We start from the raw sequence: 27,497 nt of genomic DNA, 5'->3' as shown, positions 1-27,497 counted from the left end.
GTGATAGTCACTTAAAGAATATGCCCCTAGGAATTTTATCTTAAAGACACTTATGGAAGAGTTTGTTTTTTATCAGAATAATCTCTGATTAATTTCAAAATTGTATTTTATCTTTTACACTGTATTGTCTTTTCTTAGCTCAGTGAGTCACTTGTTCTTAACCAGACCACATCACACCAGGTCATGTGTAAATAATTAAGTTCAATTTGATTAATTAAAATCTAATTAAGCATTATTTATAATTTCTTCCAACTACAGAAATAATTTTAAGAATTATTACAAAATTCAGAATGTTTTTACGTGTACTTGCAAAGAAATGTCATGGGAGGTCCTAACTAATTCGAAACCACGTTTCTAATTGTACATTTGTTCGGAATAGTGAAATTAAATTTGGAGGCATTAATTAGACCTAAATTACTATGTTTAATGTTTTAAATACTTTAAGTGTTTTGGAATAGTGAAAAGTGATTTTAATGCTGAGGACACTACCGATTCACTAAAACTGTTTTATTTGAAAATAATTTTCATTTTGAAATAAAAATATTATTTAATAATAGAAAGTTTTAGAACCTTAAATTTTTCTATTAGTTAAGACTTCCACATGTATAGCTGCCCTGGATGATATATTGTAAAAGCACTTTAATATTCTTAGTGGTCATAATTTTTAATTGTGAGTTGTTTGCAGTAAAGACATTACTCTAATCCCAACCAAGGAGATGAAGTTATTTCTCAGTAATCGGTCTTTAAGCCTATCTATCTCTGTGTAACTGAAATACTTTAGAAGTTGGTGTTCCTAGTCTAAAACCAATTATTCAATTTTGCATCAAATTCTGTGACTCGTATTACCCATGAGCACAAAGGCATTAGTAATATCGCTTAAATACGAGATGGGCATAGAGATTCTAGATCACACTGCTCTTTGAATTTGTTGCCCAAGGACCATTTGAAGCAAAGGTAATTGAAAAGACACAGTATAATTTGGACTGATTCTATCGCACTAGGTAAAAGTATTGTTTTGGATAATTTAATGAATAGGTTCATTTATCAAAGGAAGAAATAAAGCCAAGGGTTTGAATCCAGAAGGAAGAAAAATACAAATAAGAAACATGAAAAAGGGAAAGGGAGATAAGCTGCCTAATTTCAGGCAAAATGAAATAGCCTGAAGATAAATCAGAGTTGAATTTCAAATACATATGTATAAAATAGTTGAAGAGTGACTTATAAAGGGATATGACTTTCTTCAGATGATGGGGACAAATCTTAAAAGGAATATGATGAAATTTATTTTTCTTCCAATATTCAATTCCAGAGTACAGTGATTTAGTTTGAAACTCCTAAGGTAAGTTCATTTGAATTAAATGTAATTTAAGGCCATATAAAGCTTTGCTTTCAGAATCAGCTGGCCAGTAAAGATCACATTGATTTGCTTCATTGAATTTATTCATACTGTGTTTATTCTCTACCAATCCATTATGCCTTTCAAGATTTTTCCTATATCATTTCCTTCTTGAGAAATTGCAATTGTCAGTAACAGCACCCAGACCATGTGAAGACCTGGTAGATCTCATGGTGGGTAGAAGCTCAAGGTGGATTTACTTGTATATTACATAAGAAATCTCACTTGAGCCAGTGGTGTTATATCTCCGATCCTAAGTATGATACGACATTGTTGTTTGAAGATTTGTGGGTCGAGATCACAAGTTCAAATAACTTCAGGGACCAAAGAGTACAGGTTGAACTGTGAGATTACAAGGAAGAGTAGTAAGTATATGCAATGTTATGAGCCACAGAATGCATGTCTTGTCTAAAGACAGGTGGTTTTTAAAAGAAATATTTGTTTATTTATTCATTTATTTATTTATTTGGCTGCGCTGGGCCTTAGTCGTGGCACACGGGATCTTTGATGCTGCATGCGGGATCTTCACGGCGGCATGTGGAATCTTTTTAGTTGTGGCATGTGGGATCTTTTTTATTTTTCGGTAGTTGTGGCACACGGGATCTTCGCTGCAGCATGCAGGATCTTTAGTTGCGGCATGGGAACTCTTAGTTGCGGCATGCATGTGGGATCTAGTTCCCTGATCAGGGATCAAACCCCGGGCCTCCTGCATTGGGAGCGTGGAGTCTTAACCCCTGGACCACCAGGGAAGCCCCTAAACACTGTTTTTAAAGCACTGATGTAGGTTTACAAAACCTGGATCAAGAGACAGAATTTAGTCTGACCACTATTCAACACCTCTAACTAAACAGTCTATTTATAATGGGAATAAGACTTAGAAAAAACAAAAAATGATCTCCTAACCCTTCAATTCCAGGCTCCTCCTTCAGAATGAAATTTCTTATCCTTGCTGGCCTTTTGATCACTGCCACTGCTCTGCCCACCCCTGTGAGTACTGTTCCTCAGTTTTCCACTCCATTTCCATTCTAGAGACATAGTATTTCCAGGCTAGAAAGCATTACCTTTACCTTTTCAGTTCACAGAAGAGGAAAGTGGACTCCAGGAAAGCTGTAGAACCAGGAATTTACCACTCTTCTTCAGCCCAAGGGTCTTCCCAGCACAAATCCCAGCTCTACATGCTATTTGAAGCTGCATGACCTTCAGTGAGGAACAAACCCATGGCTTCCCAGCCTGTAAAATGAGTTGTAAGAACTACCTCAGAATTGTGCAAGGATGATAAAAATGCATCTAATGCACTTAAAGAGTCCTAACTGGAACATAGGAAGCTCTCGAATAAACTTAGCAATATAGAGCAAGTATTCCACAGTGACCTAAATCTTAATTAGGCAGTTTGAATTGAGTATCATTTACAATACCCTTACCCCAAACTATCTCATGTTGATTATAGACATGCGTCCCCATCTATACGAATGAGATCTATGAGTTTAAGCTCTGCTTATTATAGTCTGACTAGGTAGGGTACCTAGTAGGCAGGAACACCTGTCCCCTAAACATTTTGTAACAAAGGAGCCTTCAAAGAAGTGAGGGAGCTTTCAAAATCTGTACCTGGGGATACAAACTTTAAATTTACACTTCCATGCTCTCTCCACTTTGAACTGATAAATGCTGAGAATTAAACTGAGGACACTATTGATTTGAAGATGAAGAGGCATGCAATATGTAATTAATCTTACAAAATGTAAAAGAAAAAGAGAAAGCATTCTTTGGAAATAAGTTTAAAGGTAAAAAGTACAAGTTCTAAATCACTGGACAAAATTAATTCCACTTTTCCCTGTTAGACTCAACTGCTTTTTATTCCAGAAGGACAGCCGCATCACTGATGAGTATAATGCTCAATAGTGGCTTGTTACCTGTTCTCATTTAGAATAAAATCCCTTTGTAATGAATAACGTATTGCCATATGTTGCTTTACCTTGTTGCTGTTATTGTTTTACAAGCTTGAACAATCTGGAGGAAGTTCCAGTGGTCAGGTAAACTTCTGGTTGTATTTTCAAATGACATGTTCATCATTTTAAAAGTTTTCAAATGTTTGGAATGACTGACATCATGTTTCTTATTATAGAGATTTAACTTTTACGCACCACAAGGACCACTAATTTTTCCTCAGATCCCATTTCTCCCACCTCCACAATTGCCCCTGGTAAGCATGGGTTTGGGGAATCTCAAACTGCAAAAAGTATTTATTAGTTGGATGATGGTTATAACATTTTCCAAGTTTTGACACAGAAATATAAGAGGCCACCAGGCATCAGCTATTCACACTACCCTCCCTGCATAGCTTGTGGTGAAGTGTGACAAAGGAGGAGCAACTTTCCCTCTAAAACTTCAGTGACTTCTTCCAATCTCTCTCTACACTTGCTATCAAAAAGACGTTTACACTGAATTACCCCGACTATAATGAGCTTAGTTACTCTTCATGAAGGGAATGCTAACCTTTTTCTATATTACCTGTTCTTTTTCTTTTTGTAAATAGCCTTGCTGCTTTCTTTCCTCTAAAGTTTTTTCCCCAGCTCTCTCTAGCTTTTTTCCACAGGTCAAACAATATAATTATTTTGCTCTTCTTGTACCCTCTCCAATCTCTCCTAATATCTGAATTCTTATAATATCTTTTTAATAAAGGCCAGAACAATGTTAAAATACATAATAGAGTTACCTTTTTGGTACAGACAGCATTCATTTGGTTAATATTTACTGAGTGTCTGCCAAATAATGGGGTCTACAGTGAGTCCTGGAAAAACAAGAAGTATAAATAAGTTCACAATCTGATGAGGAAGAGAGATTTATAAATGAAAAAACAATGTAATTCGGTAAGTGCTTCTAGACGCAAATACAAAACCAGCTGACTTAGGCTATGTGTCAAAGAGTTCATAACAGAGGAGGGGAAGCCAAGCCAGGTCCTGAGAAGTGGGAGGGGCGTTCCAGGCAGAGCGAACAGCAAGTGCTGAGAAGGACATGGCAACTTGGGGAAAGGATGACCAGGGCAATGAGGCTGCCACACAGGTTGGGACATGTTAAATAAACAGTATTTAGGCAATGATGTTTTGAAAAGTTCATACACATTTTAAAATAGCATCTTGTTTAACTTCTTGTCTATCATCTAAAAGTTTTAAAATATGAACACAATTTTGCATAGTTTTTGTTTTTATATCTAAGTGTAACGAAACACCTTCCCTTTGCTTATATTTAATTTCAAACTGTTTACTTCTCAACTTAAAGTCTTTTAGAAATTGTCACTAAAGTTACGGTCCTCAATGGAACATTCTTTCCCTTTAATGTTTTCACATGGCCTGACTGACTGTTAGACACTACATTTCTAAGTTCTTGCATTTATAATTAATTGCTAATTATTTTGGTTCTAGTCAGGGTTAGGTGCGTTGGTTCTTTACTTTTTCTGAAATCCATAAGATTTGGATTTTGCGTTAATTTGTAAATTAACGCAAAATTCTGGAGTCTTGGTTTATAATTAGAATTTAGGAATTGCTACTAACGTCTTATGCTTAAAATTATGTAAATTTTTGTGGCAATAAAAAGAATCACTAGTATTTGAAACAGAAGCTCCTCCTTCCACCAGATGGCAGAATAGTATTAAAAATCAGGCAAAGATGGCTTACTGTAGAAAAACTGAAGGATTTGCAAGAACTATCGACACATAAGACAGATTCCTAGGCTTTAGGTTTGACTAATTAAGCAAAATAAGCATACTTCTTGAAAGAAAAACATGATTTGAAATTCACTAGAATCTAATCTCCATCAACTAGAAGGTGAACTCCCTGAGAGCACGTAATTAATTGCTCAATAAATACTGATGGATGGAGGGATGGATGGATGGAGGGATGAGTAAATGAATATATGAGAAAAAAAGCTAAAACAAAATGTTCCACCTTATTTTATTCACAATTCACTTTTTTCCTCCTTTGTGTAGATTCCAATTCCTTTTCCATTTCCTAATAATCCAAATCAGGTAATTATACTTAAAGTTTCCTTTAAGAAAGTATTTAAATGAATACAAAACAAAAACTTGAAAATTCTTTAGATTTATTTGGAAAGGAAGCTGATACCAAAAATAATGGTTATTATTCTCCTTTGGGGACAATTAGTGATTGATATTTTGTCTGATTTGAGTCATTTAATGTAAAAATCTCATATATCCTTGAAACCTGAGACCTGAAACTTTCCTTGATCATGTGGAGGGAACCCAGGAGACCAGTAGAAAAGCATTTGAAGTCAAATAATCTGGGGATGCAAGCTCTGTCATTTAACACTTTGGAATAATCTTAAACTCCTTTGTGTCTTACTTCCCTTTAGAATTATAAAATAGTGAAAATGAATGATTCATGAAGCCCATTTCACGTCTAAAATTTTTCACTTATATTTGCTATTAATGGGGGGAAAATTCATTCTTACTGAAATGGAATCTGTCCCAGAAGCCTTTGAACTAGATTTAAGGTTATGGTCAAGGTATAAAAGGATTATTTGAATTTTACTTTTGACAGGATTTTAGTGAATGAGGGGAAATTACATAGAACAAGACTGACTCAGTCACAAGCAAAAAAATAGAGTGTAACATAGCATATTAATTCTAAATTTTTAAATGATACTTCGGTTACAATTATAGGAGATGATATTATTAAAGTTTTTTTTCATAAAGAAGTGATCCCTGGGAATTCCCTGGCGGTCCAGTGGCTTTCACTGCCGGGCCTGGGTTTGATCCTTGGTCAGGGAACTAAGATCCCGCAAGCCACGTGGTGCAGCCAGAAAAAAAAAAAAAGGGATTCCCAAATACAGTCTTTTTTCCAACCTCGTAAGCATGAGTTTAATTATCTTTCCAAGAAGTCCCTGCTACGTTTGGAGTCCACACACACACACACACAGAAATGTGGACTCATGTTTCCTGAGATAGTAGGTTTGAAGGGGGTGGGTGGGTACTAAAGGGTGGAGGGGTACTTAAATATTAGCGAATGTGACTCTTACTGTTTATAAATGCTAAGAATTCTAAAAAGCATGTTTTCATTAATCAAGCTAACAGAAAATATATAACATAGAAAAGATAGATAAAACACTGAGTTACAACTCCTTGATTATTTGATTGTATTTCCTTTTTTCTAGGTCCTGACACTTAATGATCGTATAGTGGTAAATACTGCTCTGTTAATCTATAAAGTTTACAAAAATATTACATTCGACACTCCATTTAAGGTGAGCCAGTTCATCAGAAAAGTTACTGTATTTATTAGTCCAATTCATTTGGAAACAAAATTAAGAACAGCTGTTAAATTCAAAGCCAAAATAACTAACTTGATACATGCACACAGTTCTATATTCATTTATTCAACTCATCCAAACTATAAATTGACAAAACAACCTCTTCTATCATTGATAAGGATGAAGGTGAAGAGTCTTAAAAGACTTAAGAGTTACAGAATAAATTACTTTAGCAGAGCTGAAATAGACTAGTTTATTTCTTCACTAATGAAGCACTAGCATAAATGCATAATACATTAAAGATGATCAAATCTAAATCCCAACAGATAATTTTTTTTACTGAACTGCACATAATTCAACTATTTAACAAGGCCCTTTATTGATATATGTTATTCAGAATATTAGTTTATAAAAACACAGGAGAAATACTTGAAGGGAGTTACAAAAGAGAACACTAAAAATTTCATTTCCCATATACTTTTCACACTTAAACATTTTCTGAAATCAAGATACATCTCACAACAGATGCATTTAACCTAGAATCTCCTTTTTCTTTAAGATTCATCATTAACTAAATGGTACACTTTACAGTTGATTGTATCTCAAGAGACCTGCAGTATTCGTAAAAATGTCAAAAAGTTAGGCCTAAAAAGTTAGGCCTAAACCATTGTGTGCCTGAGGTAAAAATTTTCAGGATTCTTCACTACAGATTATTTAAAGTCAATCAATCACCTTGAAGAATATTTAAGTGTGCCAGAAACTTTAAGGTCAAACTAAATAAGAACCAGAGTCAAAAAAGAAAAAAAACCTAAGTCAAGTTCAAATAACTAGTGTTAAAAAAAAAAAAAAAAATAGCTAGTGTTCTTCCCACAATCCACTCTGTTTAAGAGATTCTATAGTCCATTTCCAAATGACAAATTGTAAAAATTCTAGCATCTTTTAATTAGAATGCATTATATATATGAATATGAATAGATATTCTAAAAATGTTTTAGGAAACTACCGTCAATAATTAATTATTGATGATTACAAAATTAGCAAGTTCATTTTTACATCAAAACATGGCTAAAAGAGCCCTGGCCTGTGGTGGGAAAGCCTAGATTGTAAGCTCATCTTTAAAATTAAATTAGCTCTGTGACCTTGGGTATATGTATTCATTTACCTCCAAAGTCTCTTCCAGGGAAAATACTGACTCCTCAGACATATGACTCATTCAAATTACCAAATCTGAATACTTAATACCTATTTACACTTTATTTTTCTGAACTTTATTGAAAGTGCTGTTGGCCACAAGCCATCCAGAAAGGATCCTGACAGAATAACCTATAGAACTGCCATATCTTCACAGTGATGAGAAGTTTTTTCTCCCAGTGATTGTGATTAAACCAAGAAGCAGGAAAACGCACCCTAAAGGAACAAATGCTACCTCAGGGCAATTGTTCTTGCCTGAGAACAAGCAGGACAGTGTTTAGCTTACATATTCTTGCATACGTGCTGGGATGGACAGCTCTACAAATAGAGGGATTCACCTTGTTGACACAGTGGTCAATTCCTTGAGCAAGCTGCCAGTCTCTTAAAACAGGACCACATGAAAGCTATAAAGCAATACTTAACCAGTGAAATTGCTTGTGTAAGTAAACCCTCGAAGCAAAGTCATAGCTGTCCTAAAATTTTGGTTCAAGTATCATTCACAGAGGGAATTCACATAATTTAAGAAAGATAGCACTTGTATGGAAGTGTTTACAGTGAGTTTCTCAATCATTCACATCAATTTTCTATATTTCAGATATAGTGACTACCATTACAAGGCAGTTACAAGAAAATATTTCTGTGAATTAAGGGAATTTAAATCTAAATATTGCATATTCATTTAAAAATCTTACCTCATGTAAATAAAACACAAAGCAGTAAAAATGGAATTAATTTTTCAATAAAAACAAAGATTTTCATATAGAAAGTATTTTAGCTTATATATGTACTAAGTTAAAAATAAGCTAAAAGGTAAACCCATTGATATCACTGATCATTGATTTTTCTTCTTTCACAGTTAATCATTTCTCTTTTGAACCAACTTGGGGTAAGTCCACATTAATTTTTAAGCTATTATAAACTACAAATCTACCTAATGGACTGAAGATAGTATCTTATTAATTTTTTTTAATATCTAGGGCTTCTTTGGGGTAGAACTTTTTTGCTATGGTTATATTGATAAAAGCAAGTGACATTTAATCTCAGAAAAGGTAAGAATAATTCTTCTGAACCATAAAACCATATGGCAGAATGGAACCCAAGTGATTTACCCAAATTAAAGCTCATGAGTTATAAACTCGATTTCCTCCAAGATCTTTTTTTTTTTTTTTTTTCTGGCTGCGCCATGCTGCATGTGGGATCTTAGTTCCCTGACCAGGGATCAAACCTGCGCCCCCTGCATTAGAAGCATGGAGTCTTAACCACTGGACCACCAGGGAAGTCCCTCCTCCAAAATCTTTAGATCAGAATTCCTGCAGGTCTAAAAATGTATTCTTTTCATAATGCCCATAGCATTTGACAAAATTTCAGTTTACAGAAATTAGGTTAAGAAATTTCAAACAGTAAATTTTACCTCAAGCTTACTTTTGGCTTACGAACTATTCATAGCGAACAGTGAGAAAAGCCTGCTGTGAAACTTCCAAATCTAGAAATGCTCTCATCTCAAGGCAATAAGTCTCCTTAACACAAAAGCATCAGCTCTCTTGATGGAAAGGCTACAAACCTTGAGACTTCTGCTTTGACTCTCACCCAAGTTTGCTTTCATCTAAAATATATACAAAAGAGAGAGAGAGATCAAAAAGGTATATTCCTTTTTAAAATATCTGAATTAATGTCAATTAAAATTATAGACAGTGTGTATTTATTTTAACCTACCTTGAGAGTAGCTGATGAATCAAAATATTCTCAATCCTAATTTTGAGAAAGAAATTGGATTTCACGCAAGTTTTCCTTCTGAAAAGTTTCATTGCCCTCAAGTGCTTATTCTGTGTTTCTTACCAATTCAAATGCTCTTACCAGCCCATCAAGGGTGAAGTGGGAGAAATTAAGCTCTATGTTGCAGAAAAGACAGTTGATGGTTCAATTTCTCAGCATTTAGGTATAAAAGAACCACATTATTTGCTACCTCCCAACATTACATGATTGTACCCATACTAATCCATCAACATTAAATAAACATAATATGGGAGACATGGATGGAGGCAAAGAAAAAATATGGCAAAAATACCTTCATATAGTAACTATAATCTGTATTGTTTATTTTGGCAGAAATAATTCTCTTACTACTATGTCAGAAGTTATATACGGTTAGTAAAATCTCCAAATATCTTTTGAGCATTATTATACATTTTTAAATACTTCTATCCTAAGAGTTTAACAGCTTCAGATTGTGCCCATATTGGTAAGTTAGTAATATGATTAAAGGAGGTGTAAACAAGACCAAATTAATTACAAGTGCTTTCTTCAAATGATGTGTTTTGAAATCAATTTATTTATTAAAACTTCACAAATATTTTAGAAAATAACAGCAACCATCATAAGTCCTCATACTGTAAGACAGAGTAGCATTTAGCCTCTAAAAGTGGTTAGAAATTTTAGGTGCCCTCTTTAGCATGTTTAGTACCTTGCTTCTATTTGAGTTGGAAATGCTTTCAAATCTCAAGAACACCTGCAGGCAAGACACACTGATTGCAGCCGCTCATCCTTAGGTTAAGATATTATCAATAAATTGTCTCTGGGCCAAAATTATGTAAACAAGTTCAACAAGGCTAGCCAAATCAGATGTGGCCCTTAAACTTCAAGTCACAAACCATAAACGTATTACTATGGATAACATGAGTATTGCTTAAGTAATATAGAATCTTCCAAACTACAAACTTAAAGTAAGAAATCATAAAAGCTTCATAAACTTAGTAGGGAATACAGCAGACAGAGAATTGGCTCTGGAACCCTGCAGACCAGGATTCAAAATCCAGCTCTGTTGCTTACTGAATAAACCTTGGGGCAACCTTTCTAAATATCATTTTCATCTGTGAAATAGGAATAATACCACCTAACTTCACAGGATTGTTGTGAGGATTAAGTGATACAACGTAGATATTCAATAAATGGTATCTATCAATCACTGTTTCAACTGTCTCTAAAAAAAAAAAACCAAAAATATTCCTTATATCCGAAATATAAGAAAAGTAAATATGAAGGCAATATCACCTAGTGATACAGGAGCAGATATTCCTCCAGAAATGTCTTCAACTAAAATTTTAATCTGGTTTTTTTCTATTATAGATGGTGCTGGATACTTACAGTTAGAAGATTATCTACTTCTACCCTATCTATAGGGTATAGTAGTTTTATCATTTTGCACACTTTGTAAATGTTCCAATGAAAACTACAAAATGACACAAAAAAATTGATTATCTGCGGATCATGTGCTTTAGTCATTCTTTCTTTAAATAAAATTTTCATAACATAATATCTTTACTAATGTCAGGTTAGATGTGTCAAAACTATTAAAACATAAGTAAATGTCATTCTTTAGGCAACTGCTCAAACTTTCTCAGGAGCTTCTGTAAGTAGTTTCAATTTTAGAGAATTCTATTCCATGCCAGGAAGAAGCAATTTCTTCCTACCTAACAGTAAACGTAGAATCAGACTCTTTCATGCTGGGACAAGGTTATCCTACCCCTCACCCAATGAGCAGATCATTCTTGTCAAGTACAAGTCCCTTGTTACGTACCCAAGGACCAGGATTTTATGGATTTCAGAAAATTAATACTGCACATAAACCTTATAACTCTTCCAGAGAGGTTCGAGGCAGCATCCTGAAATCACACATTCTAATGTTTCTCAGCAAAACTTATAGTCACACTAAGGGGAAAAAAGCCTCCTGTCAGTTCAGTGCAAATTTACCCCAAAGGAGTTTTGACACTAACTCGGGGTTGGGGGGAGAGAAAACAAAAAACAAAGAACACCTTTTCGATTGATTTACCTCAGCCCTAGTTCTGTCCTCTAGCTACAGAGTAAGCATAATACTCTTTTCAAATATCTGAAGGAAACAACCATGTCTCTATCCCCTAACCCTCCTTTTCTTCAGATGCCCCACCTGTAGTCCAACTGGAAGATAGAATTATGACAGTCCCTGCCTCAGGCTGACAGGAATTAGTATCATGAGACTTTCCCAATGGATATCTTGGCCAGAATGTGATACACATGCGACAAGGCAGTGTTATTTTCCTTCCTCTTCCCTGCTTCCAAGAACACGTGGAACACCAACTCTTTCCTTTCCTCTGGGAATTACAATGTTAATAGTGAGTCTCTCAAAAACCTATGTCAGTCTTTAACAATCTCTTCCTAACAAAAGACACCAAAACTCCCAAAGACCTCCTCTGTCTCTGATTTCAGTTCCTTTCTGAACATCTATTTTTAATTCATTTATGGCACATACAGTTACAGTAGAGTGAAATGCATATAGCAATTGAAATTACTAATTTCCTGCGTACATTTTTTTAATTCAGAATTCTTGGAAATGAGAACATGAGCTCTTGTTCGCTGATCTTGACCCTTACCAACTAAGAGTGAATGAAATTTCCTCATAAAACTCACAACTCTAAAGGCAAGAATACATCAGGCTTCCACTTTTGAAAGCAGCTTCAACAAGATCATGTAAAGCAAAATGCAAAGCAAATAATTTAAAGATAAATCAGATTAAACAACGGTGATCGGTGCTCTTCTGAAAGAAGCTTGATGTGACAGGAACATCCTTCAGACCTCAGAAGATCAATGGGGAAAAAAAAAAATGACAAACAAGAACTACATGGAAAGCAGAAGTTATGGCTGAACAGAAATTTACCTTTATTTAGATTCTGATTCTTCAAAGAGCATCAGTTGTTAAATTTGGTTTAAGCCATGCTTAAATAAAATGCATACAAAATATGATTATTTATAGCTCTTTTGACTGGAAAGCAGAAAATTCTGTGTTCTGTTTCACCGTATTTGCTAATTTTATTCTGATGCAAAACCTTCTAAATGCAAATCATTTTGAAAGTGAATAAAATACTTCGCAAGTGATCTACCCTGCCCTTTTGATATATGAGTTCTGTGATGCTGCCCTCTTTTCAGCACATGTCCCTTTGCTGCCATGGGGCTTACACGGAGATTGCGAGCTATAACCCACGGCAGTCGGTTTCAGAGTCCTCACTCCAGTGGGCATCTCGTTTCTCTGCCACAAGTTGGATGAATTGAGAGTGACTAGCGTAAAGCTTGAGTTTATCACTCATGTCCACCCATTTCACTTTTCCAGCATCATCTCCAGCTTCTAAGGTAAGGTTATCCATTATCTCACCTGGTTACCAAAGAAAAAACATCATCAAGAAAAAGTAATTTATTCATTTCTTTTTCAGCATAATTCTGTATCTTCAAGTATTATTACTATAACAATCTTAAATCATCATTATATTAAGTGGCCAAGTGAATTAAAAGCTAGAATATTCCAAATTTCCCAGATGTCCAAATTTTAAGTGACGGTACCAGTAAGAAAGCTTTTCTCTTTAAAAAGTAAAAATATTACCCTTAAAAAAAAAGAGAGAGTTCACATTAAATAAACATGAAAACTCACATCAAAATTCCAGAAGGATTACAGATTTCAATGTTAAAAAAAAATGAAAGAAAACAATTATTGATGACTCACTTTAGAGTCTTAAGGTAAGTGGACTTTTCCAAGTATGACACCAAACCAGAAACCATAAAATAAAATATTTAGTTGGGGGATGAGGTGGTGGTGGGATGAATTGGGAGATTGGGATTGACATGTATACACTAATATATGTAAAATAGAGAACTAATAAGAACCTGCTGTATAAAAAAATAAAATAAAATTCAAAAAAATATTTAGAGTTATATTTATAAATACATATAAATATATTTATTAAAATATTTATAATTATCAAAAATTTAAAACAAATGCTTTCAATCACTGTTGGCAATCTAAATGGCATATTTCTGTAGGACAATTTGGCAATGTTTATCAAGAGCTTTTAAAAAGCAAATCCTCTTTGATGAGCATTCATTCAAAAAATATCAGAGTGCCTCTTATGCACCAGACTCTGTACTAGGCACTGGGGATACAATAAACAACCCAGCAATTCCACTTCAAAGGATTTATCCTAAGGAAATAAAAAGACAAGGCTACTGAAGTATTCAAGGCAACATTATTTATAACCAAAAAGAGAAAAAGGGACATAACCGACCTTTCCATCTAGAGGGCACAGATTATTAAATAAATGATAAGACAGCTACACAATGCACTCCCATTAAAAGTGAAGCCGTTCTATAAATGCTGATATGGAAATATGTCCATAATATATTTTTAAGTGAAAATTCAAGTAACAAAACAGAATGTACAGTGTGAGCCCGTCTTTATTTTAAAAACAGCTATATAAAATCTGGAAAAAGATAAATCAAAATGCTAACAGTGGTATCTTTGGGAAATGAAATAACTGGTGCTTTAAAATTTTTTCCGCTTTATGTCACCTATTTTCTAAATAACTCATAATAAACACTACATCCTTTATCTTTATAATGATTACCTTTAAAATAATAAAATAATAAAGCTGTTTCTTAAAAGAAAAGAATCAATTGAATATTTCAGCGTAACAGGTTTCTAAATCCCAGTGCTAAAATGACAGCCCTTTGTGTATCTCACAGCAACTACAACATCCAATTTTCAATGGAGAACGAGAATTAAGAAGTAAACCTGAATCTAAAAGTTAAATTAAAATATCTGATAATCTAAATAACAGTGTCGTCTAACATGCTCTTTATCAGATCCAATAATGTCTGAAAAGCATCCTCCCCTTCTGGTCACCTAATAAATTACACAAAACAGAATTCTAAAAAGTTTAAAGTTTATAGTCTGACATGTGAAGAGCCTGGAAGTCATCACTCCCATCTTCACACAAAAAAAATCTGAACAAACTGAAAATCAACAACTCTTTTTGGATCCATCAGAGAATTGAGGTCACCGGGCACAATGCCACCCTGAAAACTGGAGAGACAGGCAAATACAGAGAATCACAACTTACCAGGAACAGAATCCCACCTCTGGAGCTAGCAAGTGGTAGAAACATTTAAAAGGTAACTGACTAATTTTTGGAAAGTGATCTGTGAACTAGCTTGAGAGAGAAAATCTCCTGGAGGCACAGTCTTGGGGTGGGAGGGTCACACTTTCAGGAATGCCACCAGGTTCTCAGGGTAAAGACAAGAAAAACCCCCACTTGCTTGCAGCAGGGAGAGGGGAAAAGTAACCATTCTGAAATAAGACAGCATTCTGCCCTTAAGGAAAACTATTTCACCAGTCCTAACCAGCCTGGGGGAAGGGAAATACCCAACTCTAGCCTTCCTGTCTCACCTAAGGAGCGTTGAGGGTGGAAGGAAGAAGCTGAGAAGCCGCAGTGAAAGTCACAGCCCAGGGGCCCAGGCTCACTGAAAAACTAAGACCTAATCATTGGGTTCTCCTATGATTCTCCTCCAAAACCCCACAAACCCCCTCCAAATCCCACAGCAACAGGGATTCCATAAAATAACAGGGAGTGTAGCTGAAAGAACTGCCTGGCTCAGACCTTATTTAAGTAGTCTCTAAAGAAACCCAAAGACAACAGAAGAGACGAAAACAAAAGCACGGGAGGAAATTTTAGCCTCTGACACCTACAATTACAGCAAATAATAAGTACAGCCTAACTCCTAGTCAACTAAACATAAGACCTCACACTAAAGATCTATTTACCTCAGTCTCTTTTACTGGATACATCATGTTCACCTTTCAAAAAAACTAGAAGGCATGCTACGAGGCAAAAAGCACAGTCTGAAGAGACAAAACATCAGAATCAGACTCAGATATAGCAGAGATTTGGAATTATCAGACCACAAAATTTTTTTTAAGTTCAGAGAGAAAATAAAACAGTGAAAACAGTGATTTGAACAACTCAAACACTATAACATCAACCTCTAGAGGGTCAGTCATAGTTTTTTAAGTCCAAAAATAAACAGCTAACAAATTTATCCGTACTTAAGTTGTAGAGACCTGCTTGTAAATTATATTTGCATGCTCCTCCTTCTGAAATATTTGAGTTCTCAATACCAGGATGAGTTATCCGAATACTGTGGCTAGAGTTGTTGTTTGGAAGTAATGAAATTGGTGCTGGGAGTTTTCCGAAGTTCAGCAAGAACGTAAAAGTGACAGATCTTCTAGTTCCAGCCCATTTTGTAAGGAAAAAACTGAGTCCAAGAGAATATGTGATTTGCCCAAGGTTATACTGAGACAGGAAGGGGGCAGGGCACAACCTTTAAAAGAATGACAAAACCATTGCGACACTACATAAACTGGTTAGAGCCAACTAGGTCCAAGATGGCGGATGATTCCACTTCCACTAGATCTTGAGCCTCAGTATACGCTCATTGTAATACATCAGCACACTAAATGACACACCCACAGGTGCCATAACAGTTCCGAGGCAGACCATAAAAGGAAAAAAGTGGGTGGTGACCCAATTCTTGGAAATCCCCACCCCTTCCCCAAAATAGCTGGAATAATCCCCCCACTCATTAGCCTATGAAATTACCCAGCCCATAAAAACTAAATGTCCCATATTTTGAGGCCGCTTGCCTTCTGAGATGGCCCACGCTCTGTCTATGGAGGGTGTATCACCCTGAATAAATCTGCTTTCACTCGGCTTGCTCTTGTATTCCTTCCCGCATGAAGCCAAGGACCCTTACTTGGCAGCCCGTCCCAGGGACTCGCCTGAGACCTGGGACATGACCATCCACTCGGGCCCTATTTTTCCTGCAACAATACAACTTAGAAAGGAGCCATGAGTGGAACATTCAGTTCTCTGACATGGTACCCTCATTTCATTATGCTACAGATGAAAACAAAATATTTAAAATGTCATCCAATTCAGCAATAAAATATGTTTCAAAAGAAGCCAGCCATTCAATGTATGTTAAAATCATAATTAATTTTTAAGATAGCAGATTCCCACCCACCCCCTAAAATTTTTAAATCCATTGACCAGAAAAAAAACATTCATTTAAAATTTTTTCAGTACTTGGAATTTTTTTGGTATTGTTTTGTATTTTAATAATGCATGCTCTTATAAAATTATTTCAAACACTAAGACAGATATAAATCCCATTTCCTTTACCACAGCCATACTTCCTACCCAAATCTCCAGTTGCTTTTGTTTTTATTTTACACAAATGGAGTCATACAAACAACTTGACAACTTTAAGGCACGTAATTTTAGTCTATAAATTTAACCTTAATTTTATATGCTACCAATGGATTAAAGGATATTAGTTACTGGTAACACTTTTAAAGCTTTCTTCTACGTATTCTTTTAATATAAACAATCTGCTTTCATACAAATATAATCCTATAACCAGTAGTTGATTGACTTAAAATGCTAAAATAGTCCAGATTTAATTGTGCCCCAGTAGTCTGCTTCACTTAAACTGGATCCTCTAATTCAGTTAGCTTAATAAACATAAGTAAAATTACCTGTTTCATCATGGTAATTCACAGCTTCTGTCTCCATCCATGCATTATCAGTGTTTCGAGGATCATCAACATAACCTTTATATATCTATTTTTAAAAGGAGACAGACCGAAAAAAAGTGTAGGGTGAATAGGAATGGGTAGAGAAGAGCATGCTACCTTCATTAGAATCAGAAATATCCTGTTGCAAACAATGCACATTTAATTAACATTAGTGAATTGTACACTTAAAAATGGTTAAGATGGCAAATTATATGTTATGTGCTTTTTATCACAAAAAAAAGAAACGTAAATATTACAGGACCTTTAATGCAGCATTCCATACGCTTGTTTTACATTTCCCAGGGAGGGAATTCCCTGATGGTCCAGTGGTTAGGACTCAGTGCTTTCACTGCCAGAGCTCAGGTTCAATCCCTGGTCGGGGAACTAAGATCCCACAAGCCGCGCAGCTCGGCCAAAAAATAGTAGATGTGAAAATGAAATTAAGAAAACAGGGACTTCCCTGGTGGCGCAGCGGTTAAGACTCCACGCTTCCAATGCAGGGGGCCCGGGTTCAATTCCTGGTCAGGGAACTAGATCCCACATGCATGCTGCAACTAAGAGTTCACATGCCACAACTAAGGAGCCCGTGAACCGCAACTAAGACCCAGCGCAAGCGAATAAATAAATTAAATAAATAAATATTTTTTTAAAAAAGAAATTAAGAAAACAATTCCATTTACAATAGCATCAAAAGAATAAAATATTTTTTTAAATAAATAAATAAATTTCCCAGGGAACAATATTCTCAAGAACATTTTAAGGCAGCTTTAAAATTCATAAAACCCTCAACACCTCAGACTCCAATTTCAGAATTTGAGAATGGTCATATTTGGGCCATATGATTTTTTTTAAGACTGTAAGTATTTTTCTGTTTTAATAACTTCTGTGATTATAGTTTTAGACATACAAAGATAGATTCTTCTAGTTAAAAATCTATAAATAAGGTTAGTAAAGACTAATATTTAAGCTATTAATACGTGAAAAGATTTGGATGTAGCCATCTAACACAAATGTGACCCGAAACCCAGACAGCATATTGATAGATAAATAATTAAGAAATCCTAATTCTAGAAAGAAAACAAAGCAATTCAAAGAAAAGCCAATAAAACAGAAGAGAAAATCTACCCTTTTCCTTATTATTAGTGCACATATACCTTATAAAGTGATTTTTTTTAAATCACAAAGGTTATGTAGACAAAACAGCCATGAGACTTAAATGGGTATGAACAAGAAAAACTCTGAATAACATAATTTAAAATGTAAATGTCCTTTCAAAAAAGCTGAATTCATGCAAATTTTTTAAAAAAGAAAAGATTTTCCGTTAGATGGGTGAACTCAGTGTCACATTAGCTCAAACCTAAAGAAAAATTAAGAGGAAAAAATGTATTATAATAAATGATGTAACTGGCCTAAAGTTGGACTATAAAAATTTAAGTAGAAATCTATTTACAGTGAAGAGCTACTACAATTTAATTTGTTTTTATGAACGTGTATTTCAAATATACAAGTATTTCACTTTATTGAGAAAATGATCTACCAGATTTCCAGGTGAACTTTAAGTAATTTTCATTAATCCCCAGGACTAAATCCTTCCTGGAAATCTTCATTTCTTACCACTAGATGTTCCTGGCTGAAGAGCTTGTGCAACTTTTCCTCTAATTCTCTCTTTTCAGCACCAGATTTCTGTAAGGAGTTGAGAGCTTCCTCACCAAATTCTCTTTTCAGTGTGGCACTCATCTTCTCTCCTGGATCCACCATTCCCTAAGAGTCACATTTTTGTTTAAAAAAAGTAATAAGCTTTAATTCAATCAACAGATATTTACTGAGTGATGCAGTGGACATATATTGCTGTATCTGCCCATAATCTTCTGTGATATGTTCTTCTCTAAATCATCTGTTTCTAGTAGAAGCAGCTTAGCAGCGTATCCCATATACTCAACCATAGTAATTAGTCCAAAGTTAGCCTACGGTCAACTGAGCCAGTCAGATTCCTTTCCTGGTATCTTCCAAAGTCAAGCTATGGAAGGAAGGGATGGAGGCAAGAAAGAATACAGCAAATTGATACTTTCCCCATTGGTCATTCCATTCCAGCCAAACTGACCTCCTCAATGTTCCTAGGATGTGCCAGACATATCCCAACCTTAAGGCCTTTGTACCTGCTATGACTTCTGCCCAAGATGCTTTCCCCAGATATACACATGGTTCACTCGTTCACCTCCTTCAGATCTTTACTCAAATGTCACCTTCTCAGGAGACCTTCTCTAACCACCCTATCGAAAATTGCAAACTCTCGAACACTTCCTAATCCCCTTCCTTGCTTTAGTTTTTTTCTTAATATTGATATTTATCACCTTCTAACATGACAGTAACTTGCTGATGTTATATTATCTGTCTCCCTCACTGGAGCGTGAGCACCAAGAAGACGAGGATGTTTGTTTATGTTGCTCTGCTGTATCCTCAATGGCTAAAATATTAGCTGACAAAAGGCAGATGCTCAAAATATACTGAGTAGATCAACGACTCTCAAAGTTATATTAACGACAACAGTTCCCTGACTGATCAGAATTTCAAATGACCATAAAAATATAAGATCCTGTGATGATATCATTGTATTCTGCATTCGGCACTGAGTGAAGTTTGACTATTTGGCTCTTATGACTAGCCTAAGCTTTTGTCACAGTCAGCTACAACCTTCATTTTCATTCCATTTTACCCTACAAAGAAAAAAAGCCATTCCTGCAGATAGGAGAATGTGTATATAAAGAGCCATCCTCTCATCAAACTATCTCCATTTCACAATATGGCATAAAATATAAAACCCACTACTGAACACATACACATTCTTAAAAGCCCCTTGCAATATACTACTGACATGAACCCAATAGAAGTATACTCTTCCTGATGATATTATGAAAACTCAAAAAACTACAAGGAACAGTAATAGTGTTATCTTTTTAAAAATACTAAAAATCTTACCTTGGGCTTGGAGTAGGTGTTGAGTTCTGAGATGAAACCCAACATTAGTGAGTATCTACAATACCAGGTACTTTATATGCTATCTCTAATAATCCTGTGAAATATATATGATTATTTTTAAAACAAAGGTCTGAACTCCATATCACTCAGCTCAAAGTGGAAAGGTCAAAACACAAGCCCAGGTCTAACTCCAAAGGCCATGTTCTTTCCCAAGGGTTTTAGAATTAGACTCAGATTCTAACAGCTTTGTTGTATTATCCTACATTTGTCATTGACAGTGATACTTCATTGCAAAAGAATTACTGGGGAGGAACGGAGAATAAATGAGGTAGAAAAGATCCATACACAATAACCTTGTAGTAAATAAAGCAACTAAAAAGAACTTACAACACTGATTTGACTTAATTTTAATGCTTACCCCTGGGATTGCCCATTCTCCACAGTCTTTCCTTTTTATTGCAACAAACTGTAAGATGTTTTTCCCAGAAATGGGATGGGTAATTCTATTTCCACTTCTGTCCCTTTTCCACCTATAACAGTAATGTAAGGTCATAACTGATTTAGAACAAAGACCAAGGTTCTATTTCAAGCTTAAGACAAAGCTATAAAGATAATTTTTCTTTATAACATAGTATATATAAATTAACCTCAAATCAGCTAGTTTTATAAAGAAATACTGTTTTGTATTAAAAATATTCTTTATTTAGCACTGTTACAAACCAAGACAAATGTCTACTTTCCATAAAGGATATTATAGTCTCCATAATAAAAATTCAAGATATAAAGTTTTTACTACTTAAAGTAAAATTTATCAAAGAAAATTAAAAGCAGAACAGAATTTAAAAGAAAGGTCATAAAAGTTTTTTTTTTTTAATCCAAGGATCCTTTTTAAGAATTTTAAGTAGTGAAAAAGATCTGTAATATTTGCTTTTAACAGTTCGCCCTACGTTTTCAGAAAAGCAGATTATATGATACAGGTTCAGCTGGTCTCAAGAAAAGTGCTTCTCAATCTTTATCCCTGCTTTTGATAAAAGCAGGCTCACACTATCCTTTAATTTAATTTTATATTTCAAATTGAATTGCATTTTTTTAAAGCATCGAGGCAACGTTAATTTCAGAATGTGCTTTTTCTAACCACAGCCTCCTTCACAAAGATGTTGATAAATCTCCCCTTCTCTTTCCCTACACCCACCACATCTACCTCCTCCTGCCGAATTTTAAGAATAGTTTTAATAGTCCCTTAGGCAAAGATAAAGATTTTGAACTTCCAGTACTAAACCAAAAAAGAAAGCCTATGATCTAATCATCAATCTGCATGAGACTCAATAAAATATACTAGTTTAGAAGACCTAAATAGACATTTCTCCAAAGAAGATATACAGATTGCCAACAAACACATGAAAGGATGTTCAACATCACTAATCACTAGAGAAATGCAAATCAAAAGTACAATGAAGTATCACCTCACACTGGTCAGAATGGCCATCATCAAAAAATCTACAAACAATAAATGCTGGAGAGGGTGTGGAGAAAAGGGAACCCTCTTGCACTATTGGTGGGAACATAAATTGATACAGCCACTATGGAGAACAGTATGGAGGTTCCTTAAAAACTAAAAATAGAACTACCATATCACCCAGCAATCCGACTACTGGGCATATACCCTGAGAAAACCATAATTCAAAAAGAGTTATGTACCAAAATGTTCATTGCAGCTCTATTTACAATAGCCAGGACATGGAAGCAACCTAAGTGTCCATCGACAGATGAATGGATAAAGAAGATGTGGCACATATATACAATGGAATATTACTCAGCCATAAAAAGAAACGAAATTGAGTTATTTGTAGTGAGGTAGATGGACCTAGAGTCTGTCATACAGAGTGAAGTAAGTCAGAAAGAGAAAAACAAATACCGTATGCTAACACATATATATGGAATCTAAAAAAAAAAAAAAAGGTTCTGATGAACCTAGGGGCAGGACAGATATAAAGACGTAGAGAATGGACTTTAGGACACGGGTGGGGTGGAAGGGTAAGCTGGGACGAAGTGAGAGAGTGACATTGACATATATACACTACCAAATGTAAAATAGATAGCTGGTGGGAAGCAGCTGCATAGCACAGGGAGATCAGCTCGGTGCTTTGTGACCACCTAGAGCGGGGGGAGAGGGAGGGTGGGAGGGAGATGCAAGAGGGAGGGGATATGGGGATATATGTATACGTATATAGCTGATTCACTTTGTTATACAGCAGAAACTAACACAACATTGTAAAGCAATTATACTCCAATAAAGATGTTAAAAAAAATTTTTTTAATATAGTAGTTTAGATATGAGTGCCCAGATTTCTTTATATTGTTGGTGAATACCATATCTAACCCATAATTCCCCCCCAAAAGAGTTCATAGTCTAGCAGTGGAGCTAGACATGTATGTGAGTAAACTACAAGAGTGACAGCTTGATGAGTACAGTAAATAGAAATGAAAGAATAATTGGTATAAGAAGACAACATCTGTTTTTAAGGATGCCAGAGAGAGGAAACAAAATTATAAAGTAAAATAATGTATTCAAGAAACTGAAAGTATATGTGGCAACATAAGCATCAGTGAGGGAAAGATAGATGGTGAGGCTGGAGAAGTATGCAAAGAATTCATCAAATTCATCCGCTTAGAGAGCCAGAGAATGTTTTTTAAGCAGGGAAAAAGCCATTAGCAATTTGTATTTTAGAAAGCTCACTCACTTTGACAAAAGTTTGGAAGTTGGTTTGGAGGGAAGCAAGGCTGGAGGCAAGAAAACCAGCTAGAAGACTGTTACCATGGTCCAGGTACAAGACGATGAGGACAGGACTGAAGGCAGAGACAGTGAAAATGGAGAAAAGACACATTTTACCTTTACTTTTTTTTTTTTTTTTAGCCTTTACTTTTTAAAAGTCATTTATATAGCACTTATTATGGACCTGATACTGTTGTGCTTTAATGTATTTATCCATTTAAGCCTCAAAACCAGCCTATAAAGTAGCTGTATTATTGTTTTTATTTTACAGATGTGGAAAATGAGGCGCAGAGAAGTAGATAACTTGCCTGAGGTTGCAGAGGAAAAAAGTTGTGTAAACCAAGATTTGAACCCAGGCAATCTGGTTCCAGAATCTGCACTCTTAATCACTATACTATTTTACTTAAATTAAACAAACAGAATTTACACTAATTAGGTAGGAGGAGGGAGAAGGTGGCAAATGATGGTTCTGTCCACTCACAAATGTTTACTAGCACCTACTACACCTCACGTGCAAGGAGCTGGGAAAACAAAGACTAACACAGAGCCTCTGCTTCTCAGACAGCCAGCCAGCCGGCCGTCATGGCTAGAGCACCGGGAAGAGAAGCTGAATAGAGAGAGATGCTGCTGGGCGAAAAGGCAGGACCACACAGATGATGAAAAGCTTGCATATCACGTTTACGTTCTCAGATTTTATCCTCAATGGACTCATTTAAGGATTTTAAACAGAGTAGTTTCTTGTTATGTTTCTGTTAGTACCAAATACATTGTCACTAAATTCAAAACAAAATTTCTTGATACAACAGAAATAATATATCATTTTAACTAGTGAGCCTCATGAACATTTATTAAATGCTAATGATATTCCTATGTACGATTGATATTCCCTCCCTACTTCTGATGGTCCACACCTTCCTGTTTCTAACCAAAACAGGAAAGAAAATCATACCACCATTAACTTTTGACCCGAGTTTATTCACAATAATATATGAACACTTCCCCTCTCATTTCAACTTTAAAAGATATACAGGAACTTCTGATAACTCCCCATTATATGTGGGAAGTCTCTAGGAGAGGTATCTGGGAATCTAAAAATTTAACACTTTCCCTGGGGATTCTGAACAAGAAAGTTTGTGAAATTCTGCATGATTCAATGCTATTTTGCGTCATGAAGTACCTGGAAGAAAAGGGGATAGAATCTTTGCTTTAAAAGTGCCTGTGTGATTCTTATGATTATTCATTAGTGAAATACTGGTATAAAAGAGAAAGCACAATATTTGGAGCCAAATACCCCTGTTTCAAATTTCAGATCTACAAGATTTAGGCAAGTCACTTAACCTCAGTAAATCTCCTCTTTCAGAACTATAAAATAGATATGTTAATACCTACCTTGAGGAGTTCCTGTGAGAAACAAATGTAAAAACTAATAATAGCACCTAGCAGAGTACCTGGAGTAAGCAATATTTTTAACAATTCATTTAATCTTGTTGATTCTTTCTTCAACATCCTTCATTCTTCTCTTCCTTCCATTTCTACTGCCACTCATCTATTTGGAGGGACTCATCAGTTAATAATATATGCATTACTGAGATAGCAAAGAAATCAACTTAAGATTACTGTTGAAAGCTAGTTTCTGCCACTTGTGGGCTCTTTTATAGCCTTGGACCATCTCTAAGCCTTCAGTTTTCTCATCTGTATAACAATAAAGTTCAAAAAGGCTACCATTTCAAAACGACTTGACACACAATCACCATGTTTACTCTCAGTTGCTATTTGGTTCACCACAGATAAAGATAAGCTAATTAGAGACTAGCTTAACTTTCAAGACTCTGGCTTCCCTCTTCTGCCTCTTGTCTCTTTGCTAGCGTTCCTGCTTCAAATATTTCACACCTTCCTGTTTTTAGACAGCCTCACCAAAATCAAAAGAAACTGATACTACCATGAATATTTACTTATATTATTTTAACTACATTCATTAATAAGAATATATTAATTCTTCTCATCTCACTTAAACCATAAAGTTTCTGAAGGAATTCTAGATGGATAGAAGTAGGTCAGTAGGTAGGTAGATAGGCAGGCAGGTAGATGGGTAGATGGATGAATGAATAGATGGAAAATAAAACTGCGGTTGGGTGTGGGGTAAAGATACCTTTTGTCAGAGGAAATTGGACGGGCAAGTACGAGAATAAGATGAGTAGAGAATTGGCGCCTCCCCCAGAAACTTGAAAATAAGCTTCCTTAGAGTTAAACTATGAAATCATTATTATATCCCAGATCAGAGAGAACAAAGTCTCCTGTAAGAAAGGAAAGCCCTCAAAATATCAAAACTAAAAAAGCAAGAATACTGAGGGTATCTGCATTATTTAAAGAAGGAAAATGACAATCACATGTGAGGAGAGAGGTTGTCAGTGAAGAAATCCTAAAAATAAAAAATAAATAAAAGAATGACAGAGATGATGGAATATTCCACATGTGTTGGGAAGACGACTCCAGTGGAGATGGCTAAGTCCATCTAAACACTACATTCCCCTACCTCCTTTACTGTGATTCATGCTGACCAAGAAACCCTCTGACTATGATTTGGCTTACCAGATAGATCTGCCTCAGGAAGAGAATGCCTTCCCCCGTCCTGGAACCTTCAATGGCTCCATTTCATACTCCTTAGCTTTGGCATTTTATATTCTCCACAATAGAATGGCATAAAAATTAATTTTAAGTCTAATTTATCATCCACTATTGTCTTACAAGAATCTTCTGTTTCAACCAAACTGGTCTTTTCACTGTCCCTCAATATGCAAACAGATATTACTACAAGCCTTGTTCCCAGGCGTCCCCCCGTGCCCCTATCTAAGCCTCTAGTTCAGCTCCAGTCTACCTCTTCATAACACCTTTCTTGGGTGCTCTGGTCTACCATCATTATGTCCCACACATCTGATTCTCTACTTTTCTGAAGCATCCTATGTCATCCATATCACTTTGACATGTTTCCTTATTTAATATTTTCTATCTTGCAAATGAGAACATAGCTCCTCAATGACAGGAAGCAGAAACTTAGGACTGTTATACCTTTTCATGTGCACCAAAGCACTTAATTCTGAGAACAAAGAGATGCTCAATAAATGTGTGGTGAACTAACTTTGTTTAAATAATGCCTAACCTACTCACACAACATAAAACTACAGCTTTACACTTGAATCACATCACTATAATTTTACATAAAGTCCCTTTAAAATAGAGATTTCATGTGTGTGCATATGAATGTATATATACGTGTGTGTGTGTGCACACACACATATATATACACGTATATGCAGTCAGCTCTCTGTATCCATAGATGTGGAACCCATGGATGAGAAGGGCCGACTGTACTACCCCATTTTATGTAAGGGACTTAAGCATCCACAGATTTTGGTATCTGCTTGAGGCACAGGGGGTGGTCCTGGAACCAATGCCCCAGGATACCAAGGGATGACTCTATATAAAAACACATACGTATACATACATACATCTGTGTGTGTGCATGTACGTGTGTGTATAATGGACATGTAAAAACATGGTTACAGTCTGTTTTTATCCAATTACTTAGCTCTTTGCTACTGAAATGTGTTTTTAGTTCTTACCTGGTTATGATGGGATCTGCAGCATGATTGGGGCCCCATCGCCCCAAAAGCCCCCGGCCAACCAGTCCTGTCCGTCCTGCAGGATTTCTGGAAAAAAAAAATCATAAAATCAATTGAATGTGCTCATCTTTTTTAACACTTGATATGGCCCAAAACAAGGTAGTAAGAGCAATAAGAAGGAAATAATATCTCTACACAAATCCAGCAGCACTATTACATATTCGACACTCAAAGTACAGATTTCCTTATAGTGTTATTTAACTTTTCTTTCGTGCTTGTGTTAAGCTTTGGCCTTGATCCAGGAGGAGGATCTCATTTCCATAGCTGTTCTACAATATAAGAATTTGTTTCAGTTTTCACCTATACTCCAAAATTCAAACTAGAACCTTACTGGACTCAAATCTGGAAGAACGAAATGCTCCCCACGTAATCATCGTCTATCTCTGCGACAGCAATGCTTTATCACTGAGGACACCCACACTTCACTTTCTCAACATCCTCTTTTCCTACTCCACTCTCCTACAACCTGTCTCATTCAAATAGTTTTGGTTACATTTTGAAATCCATTTTTTCACAGTGGGTTCTAGATTTTTGTTATCAGTAATAGATATTTTGTAGCATATAATGAGGTAGAAGTATTTAATATTTCAAGATTTCAAATATACCAAATTCAAATTTTTAAAACAATTTTATAAAAATGCCAACTACTATTTAACCTAATGCCACACCCAATGTTAAAAAGTCTGTCCGATAAACATAGCAACACTCATGCCTGAGTGATTTTCTTCCAGTGTCTTCCAATATTCCTTAAATGTTCAACTTTCATTATGTAAAATGAAATGCCCTAAT

The 27,497-nt window shown here is 35.4% G+C and overlaps 2 protein-coding genes across 12 annotated transcripts in view; both read right to left on the bottom strand.

Annotated features, from left to right (window-relative positions):
• DMP1 (dentin matrix acidic phosphoprotein 1) overlaps positions 1 to 9,793 on the bottom strand; it is a 138,110-nt gene extending 128,317 nt beyond the window's left edge. For 6 of the 9 annotated variants that reach the window (XM_082391734.1, XM_082391730.1, XM_082391733.1 and 3 more), the window contains exons 1-3: positions 9,261 to 9,793; positions 4,110 to 4,184; positions 2,464 to 2,626 (exon numbers count right to left, since the gene is read on the bottom strand). The gene's annotated coding sequence lies outside the window, so the exon portion shown is untranslated. The remainder of the gene's footprint in view (positions 1 to 2,463; positions 2,627 to 4,109; positions 4,185 to 9,260) is intronic. The other 3 variants (XM_082391737.1, XM_082391738.1, XM_082391736.1) reach the window with 3 other exon arrangements.
• Positions 9,794 to 12,514: 2,721 nt separating this feature from the next.
• NUDT9 (nudix hydrolase 9) overlaps positions 12,515 to 27,497 on the bottom strand; it is a 31,245-nt gene continuing 16,262 nt past the window's right edge. For 2 of the 3 annotated variants that reach the window (XM_082391758.1, XM_082391760.1), the window contains exons 4-8: positions 26,649 to 26,735; positions 20,674 to 20,785; positions 18,894 to 19,040; positions 17,241 to 17,325; positions 12,515 to 13,028 (exon numbers count right to left, since the gene is read on the bottom strand). In XM_082391758.1, the coding sequence (XP_082247884.1) occupies positions 12,850 to 13,028; positions 17,241 to 17,325; positions 18,894 to 19,040; positions 20,674 to 20,785; positions 26,649 to 26,735 (610 nt within the window). In that variant the 3' untranslated portion in view covers positions 12,515 to 12,849. Of the gene's footprint in view, positions 13,029 to 15,467; positions 15,546 to 17,240; positions 17,326 to 18,893; positions 19,041 to 20,673; positions 20,786 to 26,648; positions 26,736 to 27,497 lie in introns of those variants that run through there. The other variant, XM_082391759.1, reaches the window with a different exon arrangement.

Source organism: Balaenoptera borealis, assembly GCF_965194805.1.
Source record: "Balaenoptera borealis genome assembly, chromosome: 4".
Classification (NCBI taxonomy): Eukaryota; Metazoa; Chordata; class Mammalia; order Artiodactyla; family Balaenopteridae; genus Balaenoptera; species Balaenoptera borealis.
This window is presented reverse-complemented; position numbering and strand designations above follow the sequence as displayed.